General features: G+C 34.1%; 1 protein-coding gene across 16 annotated transcripts in view; it reads left to right on the top strand.

The window, feature by feature from the left end:
- Positions 1-22,754, top strand: part of LOC125661594 (phosphatidylinositol 4-phosphate 5-kinase type-1 alpha-like) — a 50,718-nt gene that overhangs the window by 20,857 nt on the left and 7,107 nt on the right. For 5 of the 16 annotated variants that reach the window (XM_056146975.1, XM_056146977.1, XM_048893660.2 and 2 more), the window contains exons 11-18: positions 6,440-6,563; positions 8,354-8,486; positions 11,363-11,450; positions 14,967-14,984; positions 18,459-18,614; positions 19,118-19,238; positions 20,993-21,180; positions 21,618-21,970. In XM_056146975.1, the coding sequence (XP_056002950.1) occupies positions 6,440-6,563; positions 8,354-8,486; positions 11,363-11,450; positions 14,967-14,984; positions 18,459-18,614; positions 19,118-19,238; positions 20,993-21,180; positions 21,618-21,970 (1,181 nt within the window). Of the gene's footprint in view, positions 1-6,439; positions 6,564-8,353; positions 8,487-11,362; positions 11,451-14,966; positions 14,985-18,458; positions 18,615-19,117; positions 19,239-20,992; positions 21,181-21,617; positions 21,971-22,362; positions 22,384-22,647; positions 22,666-22,754 lie in introns of all 16 variants that reach the window. The other 11 variants (XM_056146982.1, XM_056146978.1, XM_056146980.1 and 8 more) reach the window with 5 other exon arrangements.

Raw genomic sequence — 22,754 nt, 5'->3', positions numbered from 1 at the left:
ACAGTTGGCTTGTTAATTTTGACTAAGTTTAACTAGATCTATCCAGTAAAGTAAGGCTAATGGTCATCATGCATGATTTGAAAGATATATGATTTTTAGGTACCTGAGTCATGAGGTACAAACTGTATGTCCATGGGTCCATATTTTCCCTTCTCTAGGTTTTGTATTCTTTATGGGATTTGTGAGATTAATCACTGTTCATTATCTTTACTTGTTCATATGATGTTAATATTTAACAATCATATACTATGATATGACTAGGCACCTGATCCCATCTCTGGTGTGTCCATTGGTCTGTGTTTGCCCAACTATGTATTATGTATTGATTATGGGATTTATGAGATTGATCACTGTTTGTTATCTTCACCTTTAATGTAGTAGATTTCATCAGTATATGCACTTTTAAGGGCATTTGTGTTTTTAGAACACATTTTGTTTGATACTGCTGCTGAATATTAGAATTTAGCTTAGATATACAAAACAGGAAAATCATTATAGAATTCACAGTCCTTTGGGCTAGTGATGCTTTTAACTAATACTTGGGTGACCTATAAGGCCCATGGGCCTCTTGTTCTCATGGATATTCATTGAATGTAAACATTATGATGATAGAGTTGTTGCTCATGATGAACTTATTTTTCATTTTAGATATGTACCAGTTTTCCAAATAAGTAATGACTAACTTACCTTCGTAACAAGACGAGAGGCATTGGCATCTGAAGTTGTCATTTGTTTCTGCCCTTTACTTAGTAGACGTGGCATTTGTGCTTGTATACCCAACTCTTCAAGAAGATCAAGAGAATCTCGAAATCCCCTGTCTACAATGAAAACATCATCTTCTTGGAACCAGCCCTTCAGATCTTCTACATTAGTGTAAAGCATGTGATTTAAAATGGTGGCATCGTTGTTCCTAGCCAGGTATGGTCCTAAAACTGTTAGAAAATATCCATCTGTGGATGTCACAACCATGGGTTTAACAAGGGGCCTGCCTTTATGTAAACTGTATGATTTTCTTTGAAACTGAAAGTTGTTGCTCTTCTGAATATAAATATATGTTCCATCAAAAACAGCAATAGCTTTGTGGTCTGTAAAACTGCCAAAAAGTTCCTGTGCCAGAGGTCTTGTATGATTTTCAATAATTTCTTCTCTGCTTATATGTTGTAGACCGATAAAATGAGGTACAAAACAATTCATGAGTGCTGAGCGAACTGATTTCACTGCTCTGCAGAGGGATGACTTTGAAATTCCAAATATAGTGGAGAGAAGTTGATTAGACATCCCAGACCTCATTTTCAGAAGAAACATTCCTAGAGACATCCTGGTGCCACGGTTCTGTGTGTTTCTTATGTCATTTAAAATATAGCTGTGGAGGTCTTCAAAATTTTCTTTGGAAATCCCGGTCAGTGTTTGATAATCAGAAGAATTCATGTTTGATGGTTCGAAAGAAAATCTGCTTGTTGAATTTTGAATGGCATAATGTCTGACTTTTTGAATGAGTTCAAGAATGGTTGCCCTGTTAACAAATGAAGAGTCAAAAGTTTGCAAATTGTCCAAAACACAAGGTCTGAATTCATCATCGTCCACATGAATCGGACAGCATCTGCTTCCAGGTGGAATGATGATCTCTTTATGAAGAAATGCTGAAAATCGTGCAGTTGAGGAAACGACAATGAGTTTGGGTCCAGGACGCTTGCAGATAAAACAGTAAGCATGAGAAGAAGGCGTTCTATGGAGAGGTAATGATATGGAAGGTGGACTGGATATTCTTGGTTGTGGCGGATTTGAAGTTATCAGTGGAGGCTGTGTGTCAAGAAGTGACCGAGATTGCTTGTGACATTTTTGTTGGTTGTAATACACATGCCTACACTTGTTACACAATATGTCTTTTGAGTTGGCTTCAACTAGAAAGTTCTTGCGGAGGAAACGACGAATAGCAACAGATTCACATTTTTTTCTGTCTTTTGGTTTTGTCCTTTTCTTGCATAAGATGCATGGGAAAAACTTTTTACTCTCCATTATCTTTTATTGTTTCATTCTTTTAAATCTGAAAAAAAAGAAATTAATATTTAATTTTAGATAAAATCAACTTTGAAAATAGATAAAGAAATATATTATTTTCTGTAAACTAATAACAATCATCTGTAACATGATTGTGTGTATTGCATGCATTTATATTTGATTATAAATTCAATTTTATTGTCTTATTGAAATATAGACGTAAAAAATGAAAGTTGGTTTAAAAAAAAAAGGAAAGGAAGGGGAAAAAAAAAAAAAAAAAAGATTATCTTCAGGGTTTGAACCCGGGCCGTCAGGACAGAAATCGGGCGTCATACCACTACGCCATGTAAGACGTTACAAAAGATGGTGCTAAATGTTCTATACTATATTTGATTGCCGTTATAAATTTTGATCTCGCATATTGCCTTTTGCATCTTCGAAGTTATAATTTTGCATATATTTTTAATTACATTCTTTTCATTTTGATCTTGGTTATTTTGTTGATGTGTGTGTATGTTACATTCCAGGGCTATATGCATACATATCTAATTTAACGTTACAAGAGATCTGCCGTCGACCCCCGTCTGCAAGTGTAACGTAACGTTACTCGTTAGCTCCATAGTGCAATGCAAGCTGACTATCGATATTATAGGCCCGTATTCTTGCTGTTGCGAAATCAATGCATTTGAAAAGGGTCTATTTCTTTTAAAACTCTAAACCTAAGTAATGGTGAAATAAGAATATTTCTATATAGCCTAGAATCCCAATTTGTCAGACTGCAGACGATACAATATCTGATAGAGAGAGAGAGAAAAAAAAAGAAAGAAAGAAAAGATTGATGAATTTAGAAAAAGGTACATACCTGTTAAGTTCTCTTTCTTCTGCTTTTTCTTGTTTTTGTTGTGATCTTGATATGATATATTACGGGGGGAAAATTATACGATTATACTAGGGCCTGCACAACGTGATTTGTTTATTTACGTATTAAAATTAGCTTGTATTCATGCGCAAATTAGTATAATAAAAACGCCACATAGGAAAATGAGGTGTGTTTTGCTTGAAAACGACTTTAATTCCACAGAAATACTTTGTTTTTAATTTTTGAAAGCAAAACAATCAGTAAAATGCCTATAACTATCGTGAAAATAAATAATTCCGGATTGCTTTCGATGTAGTTCAAAGTTGATTTTCATCAACAGCACACCTTTCGATCCAAAAAATCGTTCGTGCAAAATTTATTTGTATTGATGGATTTTGATAGACTACAGTCAGTTTCTGGATCGAAGGTCGTGTTTGATATGAATTATATGACTAAATTTGAAAAAAGTGGAGAATTCTGCAGAAAACCAGACCGATACCGGTTTTGTCTTGTATAGAATTCCACAAGCTGACGTTTTGGCGGGGAAATCTTGGCACGTTGCGATGGTATAAAGATTATATTATCAAATGATAACAATTTTATTTCAATTCATTCTGCTTTATTTTTTAACACACCACAGGGCCGATATAGCTAAACATGGTCTTAGTCCTTTACGAGGGTTGTCAGTTACGCAAAATTCAAAATTTTAACTCTGATGCTTAAATGTATTCAGAATTGATATTCCGTGTGCTAGAATACAAATCATTGACGACGGGCAATTGTGTAATTACATCGAATACCATATAGCAGCTTTTTTTCCACGGGTCTAAAATTTGGCGATTTGCTGGCTCAGAGGTATGCAAATAATTTTAGCAGAATAAATTTTGGTGGACTAGAAAGAGTTATCTCTCTTGCAAATACTGTAGTTGCAATCTGATGTGTATTTGGCAAGTGAAATTTTGGCGGAAAGTTATCTAACCGCTAAAATAAGTCAAATTTATTACCCCACGAAAAAAAAAAAGGCATACGGTATTCATTTTTGTATAATTTATTATCAATTCTATTCACCTGTAAATTTCTACATTTACTGTACATGGGCTGTGATATTATCCCAGGGACTTAAATGGTCAGAAATATTTTTAAAAATTAAAACATGAATAAAAAATGTCAGAGGATCTCGAGATGACTTCTAGCTAAATTAGATGTAGTAGATGAAAATGATTTAAATTACTCATTAAGGATAATTTTTAATGAGATAACAACAATTATCTCCCTTAATAAGTTTTTAATGAGTTAAAAGCCATTGCGAAGCCAAGCTAAAACGTGGAATTTTTTGTTGTTGCCAAGTTATGTACAATGTAGATGTTCTTGTTAGGCAGTGCAGGCCATGAAAGTCTCCTGATCAGTTGTATTTGGAGAAGTTTAACCTTTTATAACCTACTTTCATTTTGCTTCTGTTTTATGGTATATAATATATATATCTACAATCTGTTGATGGGAGCGGTGGTGTTGACAAATCGCAATGTATTTGGGGAAATTTTCATCACTATTTTATTTTCAGCCCTCGTGTACATATTTCTGTAGGTGAATTCGAAATGGGCAAATGTTAATCTGTAACATGTAGTCACACATCTTCACAAGTCAAGGGTTATTGATTCGTTACCTCGCACTAACCCTTGACATCAGTCGCTATTTAAAAGTTGGGCTCGAGAAGAAGGATGACGCAATACGCTAAAATTAATCAGCCAATGGGATTTCTTGTTTCAGATGAAAGTTTGGTAAGGGAATAAACAGAAAGTAAAAAATGGCGCCCGTTGACGAAAAGATATGTGAAAAGCATCAAATCGATCATTTGACTGAAAACCAAAAGCTTTCGATATCATGTATCAGAGAAGGAAAATATGTTTTTATTGGGACTAAAACCGACAGTGGTAAATCGCTATCTTACGAAGTTGTTCCCATTATTTTGGACAATTTGTTGAATTTGTTAAAACATAGTCGACAAACGTACTTCGACAATCCATCATTTTCATTCGGCTGATACCCCAAAACCTCGTCTAATTGTTTCTTCAAGCAAAACGAACTCCCGAAAATCAATCGACGGTATCTGTCTTGTTCTAATTGGCCACAAATTCTACACCATAATGCCGTCGCCATGTGTGTTTACTGTTTAGTTTTGTTTTCGACCGATTATAAAAGCCGTTGTCTGATTGGTTTGCAGCTTCAGGCTGCAAACCAATCATGTGCTTCTTCTCGAGCCCAACTTTTAAATAGCGACTGATGTCAAGGGTTAGTGCGAGGTAACGAATCAATAACCCTTGACTTGTGAAGATGGTAGTCACAGAGAATGGAGTAGAACAGCTTTGGTCGTGGGACAAAATAAATTTCATTGCATGAGGGTGAAAATAGCATGTGACCAAGTTTCCCTGTCTACAGGCTAGTGGATCAGTGTGAACAGTCATAGTAACACGCACTAATTATTTAATATGGTGGTGGGTGCACTTAAAGTGTGGTATGCAATCAAACGAATATTAATACTGTGAAACTCATCTAAACTGGATGTGACTACCAATCAATTACCATTTTGAAGACATCCAGAATGAACCCATGCTGTAAGCTGTACAGATTGAACCGATACTGTAAGCTGTACAGAGTGTACCGATACTGTAAGCTGTACAGATTGAACCGATACTGTAAGCTGTACAGATTGAACCGATACTGTAAGCTGTACAGATTGAATCGATACTGTAAGCTGTATAGATTGAACCGATACTGTAAGCTGTATAGAGTGAACAATACTGTATGCTGTGTAGATTAAACCTTCAGATTTGGTCAAGTTTCACTTTGTTTGTGCTAAACAATATCCTAAATTTTCTATACATACCTTTAACAAAGAGCGTTTGGAATGTTCCCGAAAATGAAGTCTTCTCAGACAAGAGGACAGAGGTGCTGGCGTTATTAACAGTATTAAGATTTAAACATGGCTAAATGAATGTAGTAAATACACAAAGACAGGCCAGATGGATGGTAGAAAAAAATATAAATTGACATTCCTATTTAGATATGATGATTATTTGGAGGAAAGAGACCCCGGGGTAATGATCTTTATTATATTTGTAGGAGGGAAGAGACCCGGGGTAATGATCTTTATTATATTTGTAGGAGGGAAGAGACGTGGGGTAATGATCTTTATTATATTTGTAGGAGGGAAGAGACGTGGGGTAATGATCTTTATTATATTTGTAGGAGGGAAGAGACGTGGGGTAATGATCTTTGTTATACTTGTAGGAGGGAAGAGACCCGGGGTAATGATCTTTGTTATACTTGTAGGAGGGAAGAGACCCGGGGTAATGATCTTTGTTATATTTGTAGGAGGGAAGAGACGTGGGGTAATGATCTTTGTTATATTTGTAGGAGGGAAGAGACGTGGGGTAATGATCTTTATTATATTTGTAGGAGGAAAGAAACCCGGGGTAATGATCTTTATTATATTTGTAGGAGGGAAGAGACCCGGGGTAATGATCTTTGTTATACTTGTAGGAGGGAAGAGACGTGGGGTAATGATCTTTGTTATACTTGTAGGAGGGATGCCACAGAGGTCAAAGTCCATAAAGACGAGAGTGGCTCAGTACACAACTCCCATGGAGTCCATCACCGCGACGGCAACAGAGTCAGATGAGGAGGACCAAGATGATGATGAGCTTCCGTAAGGCCACACCCTCTTTAAAACACAAATTAAAATCAACACACGCACAATCTACACTGTGTGTCAGGGCACTGCTCAAACTTGTGCCACTTGTCGGTGATCATGAAAGTATGCTAAACACTTTTCTGTTTTTGTTTTTTATTTGGTTTTAAATATTACAATGAAATTTGACATGAAATTGATACCAAAATCAGATCAGCTTCCATCTTAGAATGTATGTGGTTATGAGAGACATTATGAGAGACATTGATGTCTTGTACGACTTGGAGAACTGTAAATTTCATTAATACAGGTAACTCTCGAATTATCGCCACTCAATTCATCGCCATTTTCGTTATAACGCCGCATTTTTCTAGGAACATTTTTCCTGTTACTTAAAACTCTCGTTAAAACGCCAAATTCGCTATCGCCATTTGCCACAGTGTTTTCATTACAAAAGTATATTTCACCGTGTTAATTATCTCGATAAACCGCCATAGGTGCACGTGGTCAGTGATGCAGTAAATTGGTCATTATCGATCTCCGGCGTACACCTGGACAGAAGGATCCCAGTAATTGCTGTATTGAATAAACAAGAAAATTACTGGAGATGAACTGTAGTCAAGTTGTTTATACATCATAAAAACACATTTCAATTTAGCTATGGTTTCGCCATGAAAGAGGGTCCTGTTAAATTTCGATGAATAAAAGCAAATCATTATGTACCAAGAACATCATCCAAAATGTACCCATCAGGATATTGCAAATCATTGTTTATGTGGTTTATGCAAGTAAGGACAAAAGATAACTCTTACATATAAAAGAACGATAACTCTATTTCTTCAAGATGGCAGTAATTCAATTCATCGCCAAATTCGTTATAATGCCATAATTTCATAAGAACAAAAGGTGGCGGTTTATCGAGAGTTGACTGTACATTTAAGTAGATTAACTCTTGTTGTAGCACACTCATTTAATTGTAAAATCAGGCCCTTTATTTGTGCAGTAATACTGTTTTGTTGTAAGACCACGCCCCTTTATTTGTGCAACTGCATTGTAATTTAACCACGCCCCTTTATTTGTGCAACCATACCCTTTTACTTGTAAGACCACACTTCTTTAATTACTTGCGTGCGAGTATACTGTGCTTGAGTGGAAAGAGTAAGCAGCTGAACTCTTATAAGGTTAAATGCCTTGTAACTGATTAGAATTTTAAGTACCTCTGCTCCTTGAATTTGAGTTGAGAGTAACTTTAAATGAAGTCCTGTCAAGCCACATCTTTGTTCTTTGGTTAGATCTATGGGATTTGTACAGGTATGAAATCCATGACCTAATTAACCCCAGTTTTTCATAGGTTCAGCGTACCTCAACAGCAAACTTCTTCAAGACCACAGAATCATTTATTATGATGTCATTTTATTGTTAAATATGAATTTCAGTATGAACACATTTCTTCAGCACTAGTTTGAACTAAGTGCTACAGTGTTTCGCAGAGTTATCTCCCTTGAATACATCCAGCTGATAAGGCAGTGAAGAAGTACATACAAAGATGCCTTCAGTTAATATAATGTTCATCCACCCTCCTTGAGGATTAAAATTCCTACATTCCACCTTCACATTTTTCATGTATTTGATTTGGCATTAGATGTTGTGTATATATATATGTATTACCTTTGTAGATGTTGTATATATATATATATGTATTACCTTTGTAGATGTTGTATATATATATGTATTAACTTTGTAGATGTTGTATATATATATGTATTAACTTTATAGATGTTGTATATATATATGTATTACCTTTGTAGACCGGGAGGCATTCCTGCCAAGAACAGTAAAGGGGAGCGCATCATGCTGTACTTGGGAATTATTGATATACTGCAGAGCTACCGACTGAAGAAAAAAATTGAGCACACCATGAAGTCTATCGTTATTGATGCAGTGAGTCATTCATCATGCAGTGAAATTTCTGTTTATAGATGAGTTAAGTCTATTGGGTTATTTTTGTACTGAAGGGGCAAGTGCATTGGTATTCATATGGAAAATCTGTTGTTTATTATTAGGGTAAGTATGGATGTTGACAGGATAAATTTATTGTTATTATCGGGTCTATTGGTGTTGATGGGGTAGGTCCTGTGGTATAGATGAGATGAGCCTATTGCTATCATTGGGATAATTCTCTTGGTGTTGATGTGGTGAGTTGAAAGGGTTTTAAATTACCTCATGTCTGTAAGTCCAAGAATAATATAAAACATGTCAAACTAGTAAACTTTTTATTAGCACTAATCTCTACGGACTTTTGAAAATACAGATGTATAACATTTTAGTAGATTTTTTCAAGTGTCTTAGATGTTTGAACTTTTGGTTGAATACCTTTGGTTAAGCTTTTGTGTGACAATGACTCGCTTGACCTTCCAAACATGTAAAGGTTTACAAAATGGGTTGTTTGAGTGAATGTGAAATACTACTGTACAAAAACGATTCTCTATTGTCATGTAACACGATAGTGGACGGACTAGGGGAATGTTTAACACACTGTTGAACATTGATAGTCACTAGTCTGTATGAACTAGTGCTTGAAAGGGTTAATTTCTAACCCCATTTGATTAGTATAGATGGGATAAGTGTATGTTAATTGATTGGGCAAGTTTATTGTTATTATTGGGGTAAGTGTATTGTTATTATTGGATAAATCTTTTGTTATTATTGGGTAAGTCTATTGTTATTACTGGGTAAGTCTATTGTGTTCAGGGGTTAAAGGACACATCGCATGTTTTTAAACTTTTTAATTTTTTCAGCAAAATTAATTCATTTCATGCCTAAAACTACTTTACATGTGTTTTAAAAGAAACAGTTTGCGTAGTTTTCGAGTTTGATAGCGATGAAATTCAAATCTTGCGATATGCATATTTTCTTCGATATTTTACGCGCCATTATCTGTGACGTCATATGCGACCTCGAGCGAGAAGATTTGAAAACAGTTGTTAGCCATTTCATAAACAGATTAGATTTAATTGACAAACAAACACTTATCACATTAACGGCTTGTAAATAACACTGCATTGGGGTGTTTTGTGCCGTTTAAGGGTGTACTTGCTGTCAGTAGAGATGATTTGGACTGTGTTTTTTTCAATTTTCGAAGGAAGGTATGAGGGACAAGACGTAAATATTTTTTGTCGGCACAACGACTTTGCCATAAAAAACCCAGTAGAATTTGTCCCTGTACTTTTTCAAACAAGCTCTTGGACAAAGACGTATATAAACTGCGAGAAAATGGTTCTATCGAAGCTTCGCACTGTTACATATAGGCCTACCGCATATGCATTCCGTTCTGCTCTCAAATTCAATACACACTCACACCAACTGACCTTCACCTTGTAACAACATATAGGCAGAACTTTGCTAGCAGTGTCTACCAACTGGTAGTTTTAAAAAAGAAATTTAAAGATAAAAGATAATAGAACTTTCAATTATAAATAATAAAATATGATATTTCCCAACTTTGAATTGAATTATAATGCTTTCATTTATTTTTTTTTAAGGAACGCGTACGTGTTTACAACAACAGCACGCCGCGCTCCCACTTCCTAAGTAACAACGTGTAGATAACAAAATATAATGATTAATAAAATTGCTTGAATAAAATAATTTAAAAGTATTGTGATTTTCACAATAAGTTTGATCATTTTTATTATATTTTCCCCCCCGAAATGCACCCGTGACAGTAGACCTAGTTGTCAATGCTACATAATCGTATTATAATTTAGGCCTATCTAACTTCTCCAAAAATAAATTTTATAATAATTGCACTGTTTATTTTAGAAAAGCAACAGCGCTAATTACAGTTGTTTACAGAAATGGCATTACCAAATAGTGTTTAGACAGTGATCCCATGTAAACATTATTTACTCGCAAATTTATGCAGATTTCATACTCGCTTTCCTCGCTACATTTGGGTCGCTATTTGTATGCACTGGTGGCTAAAAGATATAAGACTCGGGAAATTTGTCAACATCGAAATAAATGTTATCCATGGTAAATAAATTAGGCCCCTAAAACCCGAGTTTTTAAAAATATCTAACACTACTATTACAACAAGTTGATCGACGAAGGTCGCATATGACGTCACTGTACCACGTGACTACCTATCTAATTAACTAGGCTTTTTGAAATCGGGGCTTAGATTTAAGTCCGTATTGTGGCAAATTATCGCAATACTTCAGTGAACGAACTATTACAATTAATTTCTATAAGCATAAGAAAGACAAAATGCATATGATTCTGTATACTTTGAAAACACGAGATGTGTCCTTTAAGGTGGTAAGTTGATTGGTATAAATGGAGTAAATCTGATTATGTCAATGAGTGATTCAGTCTTTATTTGTATTCATGGGTGAATCTATTATTACTATTGAGGTAAGTCTCTTGATATTGAAGTCTTGTCAGTATTTATGAGGTAAATTTATTCATGAGATGGGGGTAAGTGTTTTGGTGTTGCTTGGCAAGTCTATCGGGTTTTGATGGAATAAGTCTTTTTGTACAGTCCCTGAAACGTTCTACTTTCACATTTTCCCATTCGCTCATTGTGCGTTCTTCTTGCATTCACCATTCACTCTCCGTTCAGAAGTCTGTGTTCATTGTTCAAATGAAATTCCCCAATTAGATTTTTTTTATTTTTCAACACAGAAACTTTGTAAAGGCCCTATTTTGTGCAATGTAAAACAAAATTGTACCCCACAGATCGGAGGATTTTACAGTTTGTCTTTCTCAATGTACACTGTGTGTTGTTGAAACTTTGGAGTTTTTTTTTTCTACAGGACAGTATATCAGTGCACCGGCCTAGCTATTATTCCCATAGATTCCAAGACTTTATGTCATCCAAAGTGTTCCGGAAAATTCCTACTCGTAAGTACAAGACGATATCAATCACTTTTGATGATTTGGGTGTTCAATAAAAATTTCAAGATAGGAACGCTTTTATAATCAGGCAAAAATTGGTGTTGAAGCAATTCTTATATTTGATCTTGTTTTTCAGTTTTTTTGTAAAACGTGTCCACATTATGCATGATTTGATTGACCCTTTGAGATTAGTGATGTAGTGTAATGAGGAATGTAATTATGAAATTAGGTTTAGAGTTTTCATTAACGGAACATTCTTTATGAACTTACAAAGCCTTTATGTTGTAGAGCACCTAATGTAGTTAATGATTAGATTATTACATCACACTAGCATCTAGTAATTGTTGATGGTACGACTTAGAGCACATTTAAAGATATTTAATGCACCTTCACAGATTCTTCATTTTGTTTCTGCTATGGTGGTATGTTGCTGGTAGCTTATAGGGCTTGTCATAATTCAGTTTTATCAAAGCATATCTTATTTCATGTGTGTGCACTGAGGCATGTATGAAATCCAATAATAAGGAGAAACTGATAGTCCTTTCCCAATTAATGCTTTTATAAACTTGATATTGATATGGTAGGTAGGAACTTCTTTTGATGTAAGCTGTAGAGATACACATTTCCATACAGTCCATGTAAATATCAAGGAAATAGGGTGCAAACTGTGTATTAAATTTTGACATAATTATGTTTCTTTTTTATGAATTTGTGTTCTTTAAAAAAGATTTGAATCAGTGTACAGTCTTTGAGCAGCACAGTTTACAATTTTCAAACAGTTACTTCCCTTTAGCTGGCCATGCGTAATGGTGAACGGCGAACCGATTGGATTACAGTCTTCGCGCAAGTTTAGTGCTATGTATAGCTTGCAAGTTTTTTGAAATGACAATGAAATTGATAGACTAAATATCAAATTTTACACATCTTAGAAAAGGAATATTATGAAAATTAACATGGTCAGAATTATCAAATTACATGTTCCTAAGCCATTTGCAGAGGATCATGACTAAGTCATGGGGATCTAGACTAAAGACAATTTATCTAAGGGGGAGAGAGTGGGTATGACCCAAGTTTGTCTCTGAAAAGGGATTACAAACCCCAGAATGACAAGGGATCAAAAGTGAAGATAATTCTCATAAACCGTTTTAAGAATACAAAATTCAGAGGACAAATACAGGCCCCTGGATATACCAGAGGTGTTTAAAATTGCTTGAAAAAGAAAACCCTAAGGCTTTGATACACTGTATCATGTGTATGATTATAATCAAACATGTACACAGATCAGACAAATTTATTTTAAAATGACAATCTGAATAAAAATTTAATTTGATTCCAGATCTTAAAGCAATTTCAATGATCTATTGATGAAGAGGTTGGGAATTATCTAAATAAAGGCATGACAGATATATACTGGTTAAATGTTGGACCGTGTTTAGCAATTTCGTTCTGACTCTTTTTTTCTTCCTTTGTGCTTCCTTTCAGTGGAACCGCCCACTTTTAGGGCTGCGCAACGCTTCCGCAAAATTGTTGCTCTAGGTAATGACATGTTCTAGTCCAGTACTGTGCAGTGTGTTTTGTATGCTGGTATACAAACTCTGTGGTTAATTTGTATAGTGTTGCAGTGTTTGTACTTTCTGTTCTACTCAATCTGTGAGCTGGACAAAATTTTTACTCTAGGAATTTGTGGAAAATATTCCCTGAAACATACTGTAGTTTCATTTAATTTTTTCTATTTAAAAATTAATCTTGTCCCTTTGTTAAAAAAAAAAAAAATATGAATAGAATAAAATTATAAATATTTCCAATGAATTTTCTTCTATTTTTTTTTTTTTTCAATTTGAAGTTATAAAATGTAACTATTCTTTTGTTTTTTCTTCCTCTGAAATGTCTTTGATTTGTGCTTTTATCATTGTTACCTCTACCAGAGTCATGCCTGGGAATACTTTTATTCATTCAGGTAATCATGGGTGTAGGGGTATTTAACCCAGGTGAAACTCCATACAGTGTCACCCTGAAGCTGCAGACTGCATTTTATATGAAATACAACTCGGAGTAAATCCTTGTACACCCCTGAATTGACCTGAATAATGCATTTATTTCATATGTAACACAATGATATTAATGCGTGATTATTTAGTAATTAAAATTTGGAAATGCATGACATTTCAAATGTATTACAACAGTACAAGTTGATTGTAAATAATGTAGCATCAGTACATTGAATTGTGATGAATACGTTCTTAGGAAGAAGAGTTATTGTTGTTTTCTTTGTGTGTAGTGCACCCCAAGGTAACTTTCTTTACCTCCATCTTTAACAGGATGTACAGATTTCTTAACCAATCAGAACTCATTTTACAAGCCACATAGGAAATAAACTTTACACAAATGACACAAAGTTGCATTGTAGAAGCAGTTCAAATGTCTGCCTTCTTTTTTTGTATCTTCTTTTTTGTGAATTTTTGTTTTTTTCAAATTTCTCAAAAAGATAGGGTTTTTATTTTCATCTGCAGATGTCAGAAAATATCAGAAGAAAATGGTAATAAAATGATAGGAAGACAATAATTTTAATGGGGTAGGTGAATGGGTCTCTTTATGGTACATTGGTTCTTTTCCCTGGGACAGACAAAAAAAGTATTGAAATGATAAATGAAATTACAGTATGACATATACCTGTTTATTTTGGTTAAAGGCTTATTTTTAAAGGGAAGGTATTAATGACTTAGTGCCTGGTGAGGTGTATTATTTACCTCCCTATTATTTGTCAACAAATTTCTGAAACTCTTGCATATTATCCACAAGGTTTTAACACAAGTGTTGTGCTTACATTTTCAGTTTTTTATTATTATTTTTTTTAATTTTTGGTTTTTTGGGTGGGAGACATTACGGGTCAGTTTTGTACTGCACATTAGATAGAAGAATAACACAGAAATTTCATGGGTAATCTCTATAATCAAATAACGTGAACTGTGAAGGGGTTCAATATGCACAGGGAGAGTTAAACAGTTGCTGTGATTTATTTGATAGACCTTTTGTTAAATTCCTTATATCTATTAGCTCACCGCAAAAATCAAAGCCTATGGCTTAGCAACTGACCCCTTAAAAGACTTAGATCCACCACAGATCTTACCAGAAATATGATCACATGAATGTCACCAGGCACACATTTGTTAAAAATTTCAAGAGAGTCCAATACACTCACATTTAGTGCTCCTAACACATAGACACACAAAGCACAGCCTCAGTGTTGGAGTTTATGACATGAACATAGACACACAAAGCCTCAGTGTTGGAGTTTATGACATGAACATTGACACAAAAGCCTCTGTGTTGGAGTTTATGACATGAACATAGACACACAAAGCCTCCGTGTGGGAGTTTATGACATGGATATCATTGACACACAAAGGGATACTAGCAAATCTGAAAAGAAAATATGATCAGTGTTAATTTATAGCTGATGTCTCTTAGTCTTTATATGTTTAGATATCATTATAAAGATTTTTTTTGTGATGTTCTTTTAAGATCTGCGCCAGAAACTGGGTATGGTTAAAAATCTTCTTTATGGTCATTATTAAATTCAGCATTTTTTTCCATTAAATGTACATCATACAACATGTAAATGCACTACTTGCACGACAGTCTACTCGAGAGATTTCTACTCAGAATTTTTTTTTAGTCTCACTATGGATTTTGTACAGAGTAAATTCAACTAAAATTTCTTCTGCTTGGTTCATTCCCAGACTTGATATGAATAGCAAGCATGTTTGGATTTACATATTTACACTTAATTTTCTACTTGCTTATTTGAAAAACAAATCTGAATAAGTTGAATGTAGTAAGTTTAGGAAATTTGTTTTTATTGCATATTATATTAAAAGTATATCAGTCATGGTGAATATTAAGATTGAAGTAAGAGACTGAACCATTGAAATAAAAACGCATCACTGTGTTCAGTTGTTGGCTTATCCAGCCTGAAAATGTGTGAGGTTTTCTAATCAGAATTGGTCTGTCTTCTTTCATGACATGGGGTCTTGTATTTGAAGGTCAGGGTTTTAAGACCCGATTTGAACAGCTGTGGACTTTAACCTTCGAAATCAAAGTCTGATGGGAAGGACTTTTAATTTTAGGGTGTGGTCTGAAGGAAAATGGATTTTAAGTCTGGTGTGAAGGGAATTGGACATTAATTTGGGATTTGTCAAGAGGACATTTTCTGATGCATGTGGTATAATGAAGGAATGGTCTTCTGATTCAGATTTGTAAGTCTGATCAACAGAAATTTGAACTTGTGGCCTCTCCATGAAGGTCAAATGCTTTAGACTACCTGTAAGCAAGCTTGGGCAAAAGTGGATAAGATGTGTCTGTGAAAATTTCCCACTTGGAAACGGATGTGATATCTGAGTTTGCAGTTGGAAGATTGTTCAGATGATAGTTCTTTTCATCAAATAATTGATGAAGAACACTTCGAGTACCATCAAGGTCATTACATAGTACAGAGCCATAATGATGATTGTATATTGTTTAATGTCCCACTCAAGAATTCACTCATATGTTTTATCACCATTGCCGGTGAAGGGCTGTAAAATTTGGTCCTATGCTCAACGCTTTTGACCATTGAGCAGGGAGGGATCTTTATCGTGCTGTGGCACAGGGCCTCAGGTTTTGCAGTCTCAAAGGACTGCCCCATTTAGTCGCCTCCTACGACAAGCAAGGGGGACGGAGGACCTATTCTAATCCGGATCCCCCGTGGGAAAATATAATAGAATGTAGTTACAGTATGACGAGTCCAGAGTTTATGACTTTATTACATTCATTAAGAACACAGAGATTCAGGTGAGAGCTGTGTATCTGAACTGAAAGTTTTCTCCATTTTATATGTTATGTAATGCACTGTCCTGCATCATTGGAAGCACTATCTATTTTAGTCTCATAGACCATTATCATAATACATAACAATAATAATTTTATCTGTGTTATGTAAATGTTATAGTATCATTACAATTTTTAAGGTATTCAGTGTATAACGAGATTCACAATTTTAAATGATTTATACCAAGACAAATCTTATTTTTAAATAACGACAAAAGTAAGATCAAATTTACGTGATTAGAAGCCAAGTTTTTTTTACACTTGAAACTTGGAAGAGTTATCAACCCTTGATAGAAATTAGAAAAAATTCATTTTATGAAAATATCTGTGGTAAACGATAAATTTTATTTCATATAGTGAGAAAGTTTATGTAACTTTTTACAGAGGGATTTGTATGAAAATACAATAATTTCTTTTCAAATTATTTTAATAAAAAATGCTCTTTACATAGACTTCAATGTAAAATTCAAGGTGAAGTAAATAAGGCCATAATTTCTTTATAAATTGCTATCAATGGTGGATTATTTTTTTATTTGACAAACTTTTTAAAACGATTCCAATATTACAAAGCTCACACCATCCAATGATTAGAGTGATATGAAATATGATTGTTATACATTGAATATCTTAAAATCCAAGTGTGCTGCAGAAACAGAAGAAATATACTCCATATTGATATTGTCAGCCAATGAAAGATAATAGGAAAGTTACAAAAATGTATGTTTAATAGCAAAGACATTGTAACATGTGCATTGGATAAACAAGGTATAAGGATTGCACAAGTCATTTTCAATTGTCTAATGTAAGTTTCATGACAGCAGTATAATTTGTCAGGCAAAGTTTCAGTTTGAAATTAAATCTGGTTGATATATTTTACAAAATATCTGATATAAACAAAAATTGTTATAATATGCATGTTCTAAATCTGAAACTTTGATGTGTTAAATTATATAGAAAAATATTTCAAAATTTAATGCCAGCTTGTAATTTGCTTTCTCCAATTTCAACACTTGTTCTCACCATTGCATTGCATGAACTATTACCTCCTGTGTTCAAAATTTACTCATGTCATGAATTTCCCATGCATTGTGTTTGTTTGATTATGGTAGTATTTGTGAGCTCCATGGAAAGCACTCGCAAAACTGATTGGTTCCTTTAGCAGAAAAGAAAGCATACAGCAGGGTCCTTATACAGTTTTATGTTCCGGAATTAGAAGATATGTAAATTGTATAACTGCCACACCCACTTTTCTGCGTTTCAAATGTATCGATTCCATCTAGTAGTTGTTGCAGACAAAATATAAAATCTTTTAAACACATCAAATAAATATGAGAAGAATTCATCCTTATTAGGGAAGTTGATTGTGCTATATTCTGTATTGATAATGATAAGAAAAGCAGGTACAGTTTCTACAGTCATCTGGCCCAAAAATGGATGATTTCAGTAGGATGGAGTCCCAAAATTGGTCATTCAAATAAGGAATGTATAAGCAAATTCAAACTATGTTTGATTTGTGAGTTTGATAAAATAAAAATTGCTTTGTAGATATGACGGGAGCGTGAAATTGGCATAAAATTGCAAAAATACTAAAATCAATGGGAAACAAATCTCAATTCTCAATTTTTTTTTAAAAAAGGTACGAAAAAGTGTTATTCATGATGTAATGATGCTATCAAATAAGCAACAACTTTGATTTAAGTTGAGATGGTATACATGTACTTAGCATATATTTAACTTAAAACACAGATTAAGATTTGTTCAAGACACTTTTAAAACAAATTCTTTGGGCCTTTTTATGAACACAACTGTACCTTATTCTTTATATAGTGCCTTATATAAAACAAATTACTCTGAGGCACTTTACAAGAGTAAGAAGGGGAATAGAATTTAAAACACAAATAAAATTTAATTGTAAGGAGCCAATGTGTTGAATGGAATTCTCTGATGGGCTTCAGGTTGTATTAATGGCTCTACTTTGCTTTTCCACAGATCTTATTTCACAAATGCATCTTGTCTGTCTCCTTGAAGCCACACAATCAGCAAGCATTGATGTTGAAATTAAACAAGATTAACACCATAGTGTATGTACGTGGTCATTCATTTTGATTTTTTTTTTCAATCTGATAAGATTTTTTTTCCTCCTCCCAGCCCTTAGGCACTCTCCCTCCAAACGCAAGCCTACTACAAGCAAGAGACTGAACACAACCTCGGAGTCAGAACCCCTGTCAGAGTCTCAGAGGTCAGAGATAAGGTCACAGAGAACGGGAGCTGTCAGCTCCTCTGATGATGAACTTCTCCCAACAGGTAAGTTGTTCTTGCTGAAAAACTTAAAAGACTAGATTTCATGTTATAGTTGATATTTGTGTTAATTTGTAAAGAGTCTCTTGTGAAATTAAAAATGTTGCTTTTAATCCAGGCTCTATGACCATAAACTGAGAATATGCTTGAGCCTAATTTCCAAATTTATAAGTCAATGAAATTATATTTTAGATTTAATTCAAAATGTCAATAAAGTATTCGTGTGACTTAACGAACTGTGGGTATGTGTACAAAATCTTATTTTTAGCTTAAGTCTGTATTCAGGTTATGGTCACGGTGCCAGACTGAATTTTTAGATGGGGTTTGTTTTTATAACAAATGAAATGTCAATCTAACGTAACAGATCAACCTCATCCTTTATTATTATAAATAAATGCAAATTGAAACATTGATAGACTAGTTCAATCTTGTGCAAACTATGTAGGTTTTTACCATAATTATCCTATCATCATGGCTATGCTATAAATGTCCTCACATTTCTTTTGAAGGAACAAAGGGAGGCAGGCCAGATCTTCTTCCACAAAATTCAACACCACCACCAACATTTGCAGAGGCTATTGCCTCAAATTCAGATATTTCTTCACAAGGTCGCGAGACACCAGTGTCGAGGTTAGTGAGATTATCAGATATTTCTTCACAAGGTCGTGAGATACCAGTGTAGAGGTTAGTGAGATTATTAGATATTTCTTCACAAGGCCGTGAGACACCAGTGTTAAGGTTAACGAGATTATCAGATATTTCTTCACAAGGTCGTGAGATACCAGTGTCGAGTTTAACGAGATTATCAGATATTTCTTCACAAGGTCGTGAGACACCAGTGTTGAGGTTAGTGAGATTATCAGATATTTCTTCACAAGGTCGTGAGGCACCAGTGTCGAGGTTAGTGAGATTACTGATTCCACCACCACTAGATCTCACTTGAATGTTATTGATACTAAATTGAAACTAAATAGGTATTAAGAAGAAACCCTTTACCATTATAAATTTCACGTTCAAAGGGTAGAGGTTTTGTTTCTGGAATGGGGCCAAAATTATCATTGTAATAATGACAGACTTAATCTTTAATTTTGTTGATACTGTATAAGAACTAAATGCTTATTTAGGAGAAGCATAAAGGGATGTCAATTTCATAAACCTGGGTTCCGACTCTTGGCCGGGTCCAAAATAGTTATATAGTTTTAAAATAAGGTAAAGTCTTCCATCAGTATGGATATTCTTGGGGGCATTTGTGTATTAAGAACACATCTTGTTTTATGTTGCTACTGAATTTAACTTAGATACAGTGTGTGCAGAACAGGAAAATTATTATAGAATAATTGAACTTGCATTTATATTGCATAGATAATGAAAATATTGTTAACAGTAATTCTTAACTTTTATATTGAATTCTAATGCTTTTAAAATTAAAAAAAAAAAATGAACTTGTAACATCAAGTATGGTAACCGTATCACGCTCTGCTCCTACTTTCTAATGATGTGTGGATCACAATTTAAAAAAGAGAAGAGAAATTCAAATTGCTTTATTAAAATAAAGTATTGAGATTTCCACTTTAGATTTGTTTACTTTTATTTATTTATAATTTTATTTTTTTAAATGCACCCGTGACCGTAGGCCTAGTTGTCAATGATGCAACATGTTTATGATCTGTCTAATCCAGAAATAAAAGATAATTGCCCAGTTGATTATAAAAACAATGCTAATTACACTCCGATGTTTAAAGGAGCAAGTTAACCTAATTTACCAAATAGTGTTTAAAACAGTGATCCATGTAAATATCTACTTCATTATCGCCGTTTTCTTCCTCACTTTCCTCACTACATTCACGGGTACAGGTAATTACATCGCTGTTTGTATGCAGTAGAAGCTAAAACATATATATAAGGTTTGAATGTTAAGACTCAGGAAATTTGTCAATTGTTACATCAAAGTAATTGCTGTCCATGATGAATAAAAGTTGAGTTTTTAAAGATATCTGTGTCTACTTTCACAATCGGCTGATTGGAGAAGATTGCATGTAATGTTGCTGTACCATGTGACTACCTAACTAATTAACAAGATTTTTTTGCAATCAGGGCCTAAATTTAACTCTGTATTGTGACTAATTACCGTAATATTTTGGCTAAGTATATTAATTATAGACAAATTGCATAATATGATATTTAAGGAATCAAATTGAAAATATTCAAATTTTAATGAGACCATCGTTACAGTATCTTAATTCATATTCAATCATGAAGCTGCTGTTTTGTCTCGCCCCCATAAATTAGTGAACAATTGCAATCTTCAGCTCTGCAGGTAAAGTCCTTTTCATCAAAATTCACAGATGAATTAAATATCAAATTTGTTAACTATATATTTTCAGTCGGACACCTGGAACTTTAGGATCCACATTCCAGACAAGTGACTCCAGTTACCCAGTCTCTCCTAAAATGTCGAGTCTTCGAGGATCCCCACCCCTGAGCATTTCAGAATCCACCCCGACACACACAGAATACACAGAGGGAACTCCCAGTTACACCCCTTCCTCGCCCAGCTGCTACAGTGATATCGGTTAGAAATTCTTAACTACCCCGAAAGTCTTTAGATTGATGATATGAAATATATGACTTTAAAAAGAGGAGATGCTTTGATGATTGTTTTCTGTGTTGTGAGAGATTTTTGGAATGGATTTGTGTATTGGAATTTTAATTGGTGGTCAATGGAGATAGGAGTTGCATTGTCTCACACAGATTTAGAATAGTCATTTATTGAAAAACATCTTCTAGATTAAGTGTAAAAATTGCTGATAAGGAATATCATGGATATGTTTATGTCCTCATCAGAAAGTGATTGTTTTGATATAAACAACATGGAATAATCAAAACATCCTTGTGCATAAAGTTAACCGAAGAATTAATTCATAGTGACTGTAATGATATTTTATTAGGTTACAACACTACAATATGATACTTAAAATAATGGCTTAAATTGGTTTTTCTGTCAATCAGAACCTGCATTTCAAGCGGAATTAGACAAAGAACATGTTCCCTCAGTAACTGGGCCTTTCTCAGCTGGATTCTCCATATCAAATGTCTCCAATTCAAGTCAGAACTCTGATAGTGCTATGCTAACTAAAACAGTGATCACAATCTCAGACATTCCTGATGGTGACAAACGTTCTATTGATCATGACCACAGCAAGCTTATAAGTGAACAAGACAAGAAACATTCAGGTGAACAAGATCAAGCATCCCCTGCACCTGACATTCCAATGACTTCCACAAATAAAGAGGAGGATTCAGGTTCAACATTGGTGGATAAGGCAGACGAATCTTCAGAGGAAGCCAGTACTGTGGAAATGGTAAGCACTTATTACACTGCACAGAAACGTTGACCGTGTTGTGCTTTAGTCTTGAATGTTGGAATTTTTGTGGTGCAATTGTGTGAGAACCTTAACTCTTTAGTCTCTCTGTGAAAGTTGCGAGTGCTGTTGGTTTTTTTTCCCGTTGAGTTGTTGATATTCAAAACAGCATCTAGTAATCTATATAAAAATAATTATTTAATCATTTAATATATAATATATATATATATATATTCAAGCAGAGCATACTCTCAGAGCATATGTTCATATTATCTTGTAATCTTTTTGTAATCAATATTACATATATATTTATTTAAAGATTTGAAGACTAAAATGATAAAGTGATATTCAATAATTACAGTTCTAAGTTAGTACATGTTAATATTCCACAGTCTGAAAAAGTTCCACTCGAGGTAAAAATTTACTAGGTTAATTTGTAGTCGCTGTACAGGTATACCCTTTATGAATTTGTCTTGAAGTATGGCTAGCATTTTTGATAATCCACTATGGAGACTGATGAGATGGACATCTAGCACTTGAAATGATGATAGAGAAAGCTTGAAGTTACATACTTTCCTTTACAATAACTGATATTTATTAGACGCCTAAAGAATCAACTCTTTCTTGACTTGTGATTTTTTCTTTTAAATTTTGGTTTGTTTTGTTTTGTATTGAAGATGAGACAGCATGAAAAAGTAATATTCCTATGTTAAATTAATTAACCGGCTGTATATGACATTATGATATGCTGTTAAACAGGACATATAATCCCATTTCGTCTTTA

The sequence above is a fragment of the Ostrea edulis genome, chromosome 8 (assembly GCF_947568905.1).
Source record: "Ostrea edulis chromosome 8, xbOstEdul1.1, whole genome shotgun sequence".
NCBI classification, from domain to species: Eukaryota; Metazoa; Mollusca; class Bivalvia; order Ostreida; family Ostreidae; genus Ostrea; species Ostrea edulis.
The sequence above is the reverse complement of the archived record's forward strand: the minus strand, read 5'-3'. Positions and strand labels throughout refer to the sequence as shown.